The 11,889-nt window shown below is 38.2% G+C and overlaps 1 protein-coding gene across 2 annotated transcripts; it reads left to right on the top strand.

Moving 5' to 3' along the window:
- The first annotated feature begins 1,763 nt into the window (after nucleotides 1-1,763).
- On the top strand, nucleotides 1,764-10,942 carry zmat5 (zinc finger, matrin-type 5). 2 transcript variants are annotated; one of them, XM_036562974.1, is made up of 6 exons: nucleotides 1,764-2,020; nucleotides 2,254-2,316; nucleotides 4,057-4,137; nucleotides 4,568-4,679; nucleotides 6,268-6,348; nucleotides 10,062-10,942. In XM_036562974.1, the coding sequence occupies exons 1-6, from the start codon at nucleotides 1,894-1,896 to the stop codon at nucleotides 10,201-10,203; spliced, it is 606 nt and encodes a 201-aa protein (XP_036418867.1). In that variant the 5' UTR covers nucleotides 1,764-1,893; the 3' UTR covers nucleotides 10,204-10,942. The 2 variants fall into 2 exon arrangements, with proteins under 2 accessions (XP_036418867.1, XP_036418868.1); XM_036562975.1 differs by lacking the exon at nucleotides 6,268-6,348.
- Nucleotides 10,943-11,889: the final 947 nt, after the last annotated feature.

Raw genomic sequence — 11,889 nt, 5'->3', positions numbered from 1 at the left:
ATCTTAAAAAATGCCCATTTTCTGTTTGTGCGCAAAGTAAGAAGTAAAAACATTCAAATGGCTTGAGCCTCTTCTACGGCTGTCAAAGTCTTTGCTTAGCAACCGCGTCTCAGCGGAGTGATACAGTGTTTGTGAAAAACCCGTGATGTTATGGCAAAATAACAGCACGGTTAGAACGCTTCTCAACCAATCAGCTTGCGTGGCCGGAACCAACTGTTGTATAATCCCCAGTGACATAGTGGTGGCGGGAATCCTTCCCTCTTTCACACGTAGGTTCGCTGCAATCAAAAAGCTAACATTACCTCCTTTATTCACAGACTTTTTTCCTAGCTGGTGTAGCCTTAAGTGCCTGTTCCTTTAAGTAGGTCTAAAGTTTTAAGTAACTTTAAGCCCATATCCCACCGAGGGTTCAGTCCCTGATTGGCATCTGGCAGCGATGGCACGTACTGGCATGTGCCACTTAGCGAATGGCACCTGCCATCAGTAACTCGTAACGAGTGGCACGACCAGCACATCATACACCACCATGGGCCATCCGAACCTAGGAAAACTGACAGAGGAATGTCGATTTGAAGACTTCGTACAAATAGTCTATTATTTTGTTGGTGCTGTTGGGTGGACGATTTTAAGCGAATTGAGCCGCTTTAGCCAAAGGTTATGCAACAATAGCAGGGGTACTAGCTTTAATATAGACTCTTCGCGGGGCTTTTGTCGTAGCACAGAGTTAACGAAAACAGCTTGTGTTACAGACGTACTTATTACTTAATTTTGTGATGTGTTATCCATACTAAATCTAAATGCTGTAAGACCGCGTATTTATTCATTAAATAAATAATAAATGTATGTATTATTTACACACGAAAAACGCAGCCTTGCGATCTTGTTTTTATTTATTAATTTGTATAATCAGTGATTCCTCATCGGCGTCTGCAACGGGAGAGCCCGTGGCCACTGGCACTAGCCATCTATGCCTGAAAGTGCATAATCAGTGTAGTTAGTTTGATTTTAAACATAAGCACTGAAATAATTTTAAGTAAGTAGTTTTCGTGTGTTAAGTAGTTTTCGTGTGTTTATTAACTTCTTTATGAATTATTATTATTACTGTTAATGACATTGGATGTAGTTCACAACGTTAAAAGTCTAAAGGTTACTCAAAGGCATCTTTTTACTTTAGGTAATAAGGTCATGTGTTGGTAGAGGAACCCGTAAATAATAATATGACGTGATAAATTTACTAGATTATAAAATATTTATTACATTAAATCTATGAGCTTGATGTTCATCTGCACTCCTCTGCGATGCCTGTTGTTTCACCAGAGCTGCGTCTGAATAGCTAATTAAACCTTCCTTTCTGACCTGTTTTCTTGATTTTTATCTGATCTGTAATCTGGTAGTCTTGTAGATATTTTAAAAAAGCAAGTTATCTCTGCAAACGTATTTAGTGAGACCATTAGCTACAGATCAGCCAAAATCAAGAAAAGCTGGTAGAAAATTTTAACTATTCTAAACCAGGCAGGACTGAACCCTTCCACAAGAGGATCTCCCATAAAGCACTGCGTTATGACCTCACATTCCCAAGCTCTATCGAAAGGACTTGGGCTGACCAACATGGTAGAGCATTTTCAGGGATGTGATCAAATAATGATAACTGTTCAGTGACCTCTGAGAGAGGTCAATGGTCTGAACTGAGGCCACAGTTTATTCGTGCCATGAAGCATCAGAGGGCGCTGTTCACTGGCAGGAGGTTCACTCCTGCGCATGCGCACACAGGGTCTCCATGTTGTAAATAAAGGCTGAGCAAGGCATAGTGGTCACGTCTAACTTTCTTCGCTGATATTTCTGAGAGATGAGTCTGTGCATTGGTTAATTTGTAGTATATCATTAAAGTACGAAATGGGAAAGCGGTATTATTGCGATTACTGTGATCGTAGCTTTCAGGATACACTGCATAACAGGAAGAAGCATCTGAACGGCGTTCAGCACCAAAGATCCAAAAAAGCCTGGCTGGATAACTTCAGAGGTAACTTTGAATCTAACTTTTAACCTTAACGTTACTTTGCAGTAGGTTACACGGCAAAGAGACAGACAGCCTTACTGGATAACTTCAGAATTACCTTTTTGCTTTATCCATTGTAATATTTTACCTTGCAAAGAGACATAATTTGATTTACCTTACCTACTTACTAATGATAAGTGTTCCGATGACTCAGCTGAAGTGTTTTTAATTAAGATTCTTAATATCTATGTTTTTAGATGCTGCTGCAATTTTACAAGAGGAACGGTCAAAGCAACCATGCAGGAAGTTTCAGCAGACAGGTCAGACTATATCTTCTGTCTGTATGTCTTTCTATCTTTCTTTCTGACAAACATTAAACCAGTCAGAGACAGTTTGTTCATTTATTTAGTTTCCAGTCAAAATGAGTGTGTGTGTGTGTGTGTGTGTGTATATATTTATATATATATATATATATATATATATATATATATATATATATATATATATATATATATATATCTCTACCATATCTGTTATATTTTAAATCTAGTTAGTGTATCAAAGCTTTTAATTGGTTGCACCATTTGACTTACTGGTTGTGGCATCTGACTTTTCAGATTAATTCAAAATTAAACAGACATTGACTTAGACACCTGTAGAAACTATTGTGCTTGAACTTAAGTTTATACTTGCATTTTTTTCAAATAAATAAACATTAGTGTAATAATTACACATTTTCATGGTTTTCCTGAAGTCATACAATCTGACATGGTAAACTAAAACATTCTGACCATGGACTACTGACCATGGCACTACACCATTAAGGTCACTTGGAGTTATCTTTATGATGCAAGACCCTGGCCCCTCTTTCATTAAAGCATATCAAAATAAAAGGCCTTTGTTTCTGGTTGTGCCACCTGACATTTGAGCAAGTAAGAACTTGCGGGCAAAAGTTTTTCAGCGCATGTCAGTCACATACATACACACACACACACACACAGTACTGTATTTGTTTATACTACTTTACACTAGAGATGCATTGATACCGTTTATTTTTTTCAGACGAGTACATGTTTTTTGTATTCGCCAATACAGAGTCTGATACCATAACGAATTGCCGCCACATCATTACAGTATAGCTGATTTTAAATGAAGTGCATTAGCTAGCTATTGTTACATTAGTTACCTTGGACTGAGTAGTGCTGCACTGGAAAAGAGTGGGTTTTGTTCAATGTCAGAAAAGGGCTTCTGTACAGCGGTAAGTAACATACTTTTCATAGTTTCTTATCTCTTTTAACAACAGTCTCTGTAGCACAGTGACAGCAGGAATCACATCAGGGGCTAACACATCCGAGGAGCTTACATGTGGAGTTTGGTCACTGTGTGCTTAAAAATGGGCTTAAATCACAAAGTGTATTCCTTGTGGGAATGTGTCAAGGGGACTGACGGCTTTGTGTCCAACCGCCACAGAGACAGTAATGCTTTTCTGTGTGAACTGACCCTCCTTCATTGCGTTTGTTCATAAGCGTGGCAGTGTACAGTCATCACACGGTATCAGCGCATATTGGAATGTTGGTATCACTGAATTTTTATGAGAGCATGAGCATGGTATCGGCCAGATACCAGTTTCGTTATCGATGCATCCCTACTGTACACTATATTTATTTGCACAGTACTGTGTCCGCGTGTTTGTATATGCCTGCATGCATCTGTCATGTTGACTGAAAATTAAGTAAATGAAAGGTGGTCTCTGACTTTTGCATAGAACTGTATGCATGTATGCAGGCATGTATGGATGTGATTTTGAACAAGCTGGTTGTGAGAGGGTCCAGTTGCTCTAGAGCTGGTTTTCTCTAGGTTGATGTGCTTGATGCCAAAACCACGGTGTTATTAATAATAATGATATCGTGATATAAAGTTCAGGAAGCTGATAATTTTCCATCAAAAAAAACTCCACATGAACCACTATCTGCTTGTCTGTATTTGTATCGATCTTGTAATCTCTCTCTCTCTCTCTCTCTCTCTCTCTCTCTCTCTCTCTCTCTCTCTCTCTCTCTCAGGCCAGTGTGTTTTTGGCCCTAGTTGCCGTTACTCTCATTCCTCTGAAAAGGATATTATGGCTTTGGAGCAACAGATTGAAGGTGAGGTACTTCTGATTTTTTTGCTGAACAAGCCCTTATTTTGGTTTGAAACTTCACTCTTGCCTCATAGTTTGCTTGAGAGATTATGAAAATCATGAAATCATGCATCACATGAATGTCTTCAAGTACTGTGATGTTATCACCCACCCTTAAACCAAATTATTTTTAATAAATAGGCAAAAGGGATCGCTACTTCTTTTTCGTTTACACAGCTTTTCTGTCCTGGTCTAAAAGAGTCTGCCACGGAGCAGCTCTGTTTCCATTAAATAATTTTTGGTGAAAGAAATTGAATGAAATTGCTGAATAAGACATTTTTGAGTGCACAAAACCTGTTTAAAATCATTTTTTAGCTCTGCTTATTGCAGTTTAAATGAGACAAAGAAGCAAATAAATTTAGAAGCAACTCAGTAATCACTTAATGTGTTGTAAGATGAAAGGTGTCAGAAGGCGGACCCTGAGCTTGATGAAGCCTCTCCTCAACCTTCAGTAGATGAGTGGCTTTCCAGAAGAGAGAAGAACAGGGCTGCTCTGATGGTGGGAAGGTAATTAATCTATAAAAAGTTATGATAGCTTTTTGATGTGTGAAAGTATTTCTTTATGAAGGTATCAACAAGCGAAGAGTTTGTGTAAGGCACATAATAATAATAATAATAATAATAATAATAAATGTATCCACAAATAGCAGTATGTGGGTCCAAGTGCAAATCAGCTCAGGCCTAATGCGTCAGAATGGGGCCTTTTTCTTAGAGAGAAGATAAATGACAGGGAGTGAGAGTTTAACAAAAGGCCTTCATATGTTTTGGGTATTGATCAGGGACCTTTAATGAAAATGTTTTCCAAGTTTAGAACTGACTGGCCATTTGACCTCGGTATATTTCACTGCAGGCTTTGAAAAAATAAGTGAAAATACCACACAAGCAGTCCCGTTTCTCACATAACTTGTAATTGCAATGTTGGTCAACTTAAAAACTAAATCACATGATACTTTATCTGTAGCAAAAAGAAAATAATGGAAATCGGATTTTCAGTGATTCTCATTATGCACTGTAGTGCCTTGTGAAGACCAGTCTTCACCAAGTGAAGTGATGTGGAATATATATACTTGATTAAAATGTTGGAAAATTGAGAAGTGCCCACTATTGGCCAGTACTTTTAAAATTTCATAGGGTCCTTACATAAACATACCATCCAACTTTCCTGATGATTGATCGATGTTAAGCCTATCAAATGCCTGCCAAGAGCTGATTGGCTGATGGCGGCCACAATTTTTTCAGTTGTCAGGTCAACCATATAAACCTTCTTATAAGCTTTCTTATATACTAAGCTTTATAGGGACCCCTATTGACATACATGCACCACAGTTGACAGGCTACCTCAAAGTCTTTTGAGACACACACCTATCAAGTTACATTTGAATTAGACAAAGCATTCTTAAGTTACTGCTGTTTTTTTTTTTCCAGTAGTTTTTGAGGTTCAGGCTCTTGTCGATAGTACTAAATGTTAAAAGTGGGTTTTGCAAAAAATTCAAAATATTATAATTTTTTTCCAGGAGGGAGGGTCATTTTGAGTACTGAATTCTTAACATTGTGCTGTAGTGCCCCATTTAAGGCCATCTGGGCTCATCTCGTGTGCCTTAGTAGAACAAGGGAGTACTACCCTATGGGTCTAAGCACTTGTAATAATAATGATTAGTGCTGCAATAATTACTTGACATTGGTTAGTTGCTGATGTGTCCTTTCCTGGTAAATAAAAACACTCTTTAATGACTTTCATACAATGCATGCAGTGCACACTGAAGAAGGTATAGAGGCTGAGATGGCTTCTATTTTTTAGTTGCACCAGGAAATCACTTGTTACACAGATGGAACTTTGAATGATGGCAGAGATGTGATAAAGCAAAATAAAAGGAATAGCATAATGGTTTGTCAATTAATCGAATAGTTGGCAATAAATTAGTCAACAACAGAAAGCTTTAATTCCAGCAGCAACAATAAAAATAATAATAAATATAGCTGCAAGTCATAGGGGTCCAAGTCTCTATAAGTCTCCATTAACATTGTATGTTTTTGATAATTATTAATATTCAGTGTCTTACAGTGCTCTTAAGATACAAATTTCTCATTGCTTTAGGTTGTCTTTTGTTTTGGGAAGGACAGCTCAGGCAGGATTTGAAACCAAGCAACTTCTGATTGAAAGGGAGATGTTTTCATGGTGAGCCACAAGGGGTCCTTAGCAACACTGCATTTGTTGAGACAATTTATTGGTAGAGAGCAATAAGGAACCAAGCACCATTTTAGGAACTAGTTCCCAACTTTCAATTATTGTGATTATTGAGCAATATAATAGAAAATTAATTCACAATACACCCTCTGTCTGTCACTCTGTACAAGTGTTTCAAATTTGGTTATTATCAGACAATTGCTTATGTATTTGTAGCACTTTAAGTCAGAATAAGCCAGGTCACATCGATGTGTTCAAATATTGCTGTGGTTAAAAGTTATGATGTTTCTAATAATTATTTATCTTCACACTCCACAGATTGTTCTGAGACCAATTTTGAGGTGATTCGATAAAACCTCAAGATGTAGTTAAAAATCATCACCTTTAAACTTTTAATAATTGTGGAACAACTGTACTTTTAAAAGACTTGTATTTGCAAAATTGTCAGGTTCAGTGGAATACAGAAAATTCAGAAACTTTCTATGCCACAAGATAAATATTTTAAAGCCTATGACTGTATGAATGTCTGAAGTAATTTGCATTTAATGCTGTTGCTTCCTCTGGTGGCTGGAGAATATACTGCCATTCCTGATTCTGTGGCCAATATGTGTGTAAGTCAATATTGGGACACCTACACATTACAACTACAGGAGTTTTATGACATCCCATTCTAAACTCTTAGACATTAATACAGAGTTGTTTCCCCCTTTGCAGCTATAACAGCTTCCACTCCTCTGGGAAGGCTTTCTACAAGATTTTGGAGTGTGTCCGTGGGAATTTTTGCCTATTCATCCAGAAGAGCATTTGTGAGGGCAGGCACACATTAGCATGAGAGGGCCTGTCTAAACTGCAAAGGGCCTTCCCTAAACTGTTCCTACATGGTTGGAAGCACACACTTGTCCAAAATGCCTTGGTATACTGAAGCATTAAGATTTCCCTTCACTGGAACTAAGGGGTCTAGGCCAACCCCTGGAAAAACAACTGCATAGCATTATCCTTCCTCCACCAAACTTTACTAATGGCACAATGCAGTCAGGCAGGTAACATTCTCCTGGCATTTGCCAGACTCATCCATCAGACTGCCAGACAGAAAAACATGATTCGTCACTCCACAGAATACATTTCCTCTGCTCCAGAGTCCAGGGGCGGCCTGCTTTACACCACTCCATCCAACACTTGACATTGTGCTTGGGGATGTAAGGCTTGCATGCAGCTGCTCGGCCATGGAAACCCTGCCATGAAGCTCCCGGCGCACATTTTTTGTGCTGATGTTAATGCCAGAGGGGAGTTGGAACCCTGTAGTTATTGAGTCAGCAAAGCGTTGCCGATCTTTATGCAATATGTGCCTCAGCACTCGGCGACCCCCCCTCTGTAACTTTACGTGGTCTGCCACCTCGTGGCTGAGTTGCTGTGGTTCCTAAATGCTTCCACTTTTCAATAATACCACTCCATAATAATACCCCATTGTAATACCAGTTGATCGTGGAATATCTAGGAAGGAAGAAATTTCTGACTGACTTGTTGCAATTGTGGCATCCTATTACAGTGCCATGCTCAAATTCTGTGAGCTCTTTAGAACGACCCATTCCTAGCCATGTAGCAGACTACATGGCTAGGTGCTTGATTTCATACACCTGTGGCAATGGGACTGAATGAAACACCTGAATTTAATGATTAAGAGGTGTGTCCCAATACTTTTCCGTATAGTGTACATATTATTGCAAATTTTTAGTTGTTAGTAATCTTTTCTTTATTTCACTATTTCAAAAATAATGACCTTTAAGTAAATTCACATTGGATTAAGCATTGTAGGGGCCCATGGAGGCCACGTTGCATGTTTGCATGCTTCCTTGGGCGATCACTTTGTACAGTATTTTTATTGTACAATATAAGCAACCTTGGGTTTGTGAAAGGTGCTATATAAATGTAACATTATTATTATTATTATTATTCATATTTCCAAATTTGGTTATTAGAGAATGATGGATTTGTAGCCTCTTACGTCTGAAAAAGCAAGGCTGAACAGAGTAATTCATGGCCATTGTTTGCAATAAAGTACATTTTTTTGGTAATTATTTATCTACAGACTCCACAGATTGTTTTAAGACCAAATTTGAAAAAATATTACTAAAATCCACAGACTAGATCGAAAAGCTTGTTTTTCAAACTTGAACAATTGCAGAAAAACTTCACATCATTCAATTTGTGCAATTGGCCAATTCTAAGCTCTCCAAATGCCTGTTGAAAATTTGTTTAGCCAGTGGAGGCCATTTTTGTCCAATGATTGAGTTGTCATTAACACCTTACCTGTAAAATGGACCAGTGATGCAGCATGCCAAGTTCCAGCTCAGTTGGCCAAGTGGTTGCTCAGAAGTAGATTTTTGGTCGTTATAGCACCACCTATTGAACTATGGGTATCAAACTTGGTTGGCTTTCACAGATTCATGCGGGGTATAGGCCTGTTAAGGTTCATGAGAATTGTCCAAAGCAAGCCGGATCTGTAGACACTTATGTGAAATAAGCTAAACCCAGGGTGGTTTGATTGGCACGTGACAGCCATACTATTTATAAATATCTGATTTTTTTTTGTTAATTCTTGACCTCCAGACTCCCCTGAACATTTACAGACCAGTATTGTGTGGATATCTTGAAAAACCTTGGACTAGTCAAAAAATGTATATGTCACATATTTTGCCAATTATGATGGAATATATAAGGGCGGAGCTAAATAAATCCAGTGGGGCGTTTATGTGGAATAAACCAAGGATTATGTAGAAGCAAGAATTTTGACTGTAGGCCTCACAGTTCAGGGGATAGGGGCCAAAATGTGAAATTTTGCTCTTGTTCACTTGTGGTGTCGTTGTAGAAGTTATTGAGAATAAACTAGGTAGAGTCATGCACTTTTGAGGACAAGGTTGGTTTATTTCAAGACGTCATCATACAGAGATGTGCACAGATCACTGGTTCGGTTCGTTCTCCCAAAAGTGAGCGGGAGCAAACAAAAATTATAGTGTTATCACCCTGAACTAAAACAATCTTCCCTTTTCTAAGTCTCAAAGTTAGGTACCCATGATAGACAGTCATGGGAAAAGTACAGAACAGAACATTCTAAGATGACCTGTGAGCTCAGAGACAGAATGACTATTCTGACAGACGGAATAAGCAAAGAGGAGTTATACAAATAACCACTTTACAACCCTCTATATTGCTGCCATCAGACCAATTGGGGTCATTTCACTCTCTTAAGTAGTGTGGGGCCTACTACACCAACCCTCCAAGTACCTACAATGCTTGGAACCCCTAATAATAATAACCCAGCATACTGAGTTTAGTGCTGGACAAATGTTTCAAATAAAACTTAGTTGTATTTCTTAGCTTGGATGTACATGTCTAGGAAAAAAGCTTCAATTGATGGGGAACCTTTCCATTATGTTGGACATTATTGTGTTAAAAGATTTATTGCGATTGTCCTTTAAACAAAATGACAAAAAGAAATGTTAGGTATTGTAAGTGTAGCTTTATGTGCTTTTGCTCATTGGGCCGTGCCCCCCCATATGTAATTCTGAGCTGGTCTACCCATTTAATTAATGACATGGGTTTCAGCAAGTCACATGTAGAATTCATGACCTCCACAAAAACATGGCCTCCTTTAATATGATATTGAGTAATAATATATGATATGGTAATGTGGACTTCTTTTTCAGTGTTTTAAAAGCAGAGGAGGAAAAAGGAGCTGAAAGTAGTGATGTACCACCATTTTTGCTGTCTGTTCCTGATCTCCCTCCATCACTTCTTCCTCCCCAGCACGGAGGATGGAGAGGGACCATCCACAATGACTGGGGTTGAAATCATATCTTCATACAGCTTCTATAAATATGTGTATTATTTTATTTTTTTTAGTTTAGTTTTTAGCCCGATGTCCAGCAAAGTTCAGGCATTCCCTACACAAAACACACCCAGAAAACCTGGCAAGTAATAATTAAATCAGGTGTGTTTGAGCAGATAAATTACCAGACTGTGCTGGGCATCAGTGCTAAAAACAGGACCTGAGTTGTGCACCCCTGTGTTAGCTTGTTAACATTTACAGCTACAGTAATATCTTAAAATTAGCTGTTGGCTGCTTTGACCTTGATGAAATTTGTGACAACTATAAAAAATGTTCTTTGGAGATTCCAATACACAGAACAGTATCAATAGAGAGTCCTTTTAAAACCATGGTTAATTTTTACCCTTGACAGAAGCACTACCCTTATAAAGTAATCCAGTACATGTGAGCTATGATCTACAGTGTTCATTCATTATCCTGTTCATTCTTAAATATCTTTGGAAACCTTTGCATTAACACAACATTATTTATAGTAACTTTTTAAAAATAAGGCATAACTGTTTTGTTAGTGCAAATTTTTCCATTCAACTTGTTCGTATACCTCTGAAAAATCGACCACCCTCCTATAACCTGTGTATGCTTACATAATGTATGTACGTTCCCCAGTCTATTTCTGCATTCATTCCCACAATTTTCTTATTTTTTTTTCAGCCTTTGTTGCTAACCTTTTGTTGTGAATCATTAAAGCCCTATGTCCTATATTGTTGTTCTATTTTTTTTCCCCTGATGTTTGTTTGTAATATTTGAATGCCGTAATGAACCATAATTAGTCCTTACTCATTTTTACATGACCTCTTTATTCCTTAGAAGTAAATAGGCTATTTTCGTGCCTTTAAAGCTGCACTTCGTAAGTTTGGCCAATTTGGGGAATTGGTGACCGCTCTGGTGGAAATACGTAACTGCATGAAATGTGTGGAAGAACATTTTGTAATACGGGTTGTGGTGCAGTCCTTGTCTTCGAGCGGATTAAACCGAACAGCTTTTCTTCGTAATTGAGGGGAAAAGTATGATTATGTTACCTGCGTCGCCACAGATAACTGATAGCTGACTAACATTGCTGTTCATATGAGAGCTGGGTAGCACATGTCCATGAGTTATGTAAGCCTCCACTCAGTCAGATGTTTATTCAGGCAATGTTAGCCAAATATATTTTATATTGCATTTACGAAAGGAGACAGATGGTAGCAATATCTGAGAATAATGGCTAGCCTGGTTTATCAAACAACAGAGGATGGACTCTGAAGTAAAAAAAACACATTGATAGCAAAGTAATTGGCTAATACTAGTGATTTAGCCAGCTAGCGAAAGCTATACAGCTAAAACAACTTAAAAATGAGAAGTTTCCCAAACAGAGCTCTGAAGCACAAAAAAGGCATCCTTAGCCAAGCACTCAGCTAATATTAGCCTGCTAACATTAGCTATATACACTGATCAGACATAGCACTATGACCACCTCCTTGTTTCTATGCCCATTGTCCATTTTATCAGCTCCACTTACTATATAGGTACACTTTGTAGTTCTACAATTACAGACTGTAGTCCATCTGTTTCTCTGCATACTTTGTTAGCTTTACTTTGTTGTTCTTCAGTGGTCAGGACCCCCATGGACCCTCACAGAGCAGGTACTATTTGGGTGGTGGGTCATT

Source organism: Colossoma macropomum, unplaced genomic scaffold, assembly GCF_904425465.1.
Source record: "Colossoma macropomum unplaced genomic scaffold, Colossoma_macropomum, whole genome shotgun sequence".
Taxonomy (NCBI): Eukaryota; Metazoa; Chordata; class Actinopteri; order Characiformes; family Serrasalmidae; genus Colossoma; species Colossoma macropomum.
The sequence above is the reverse complement of the archived record's forward strand: the minus strand, read 5'-3'. Positions and strand labels throughout refer to the sequence as shown.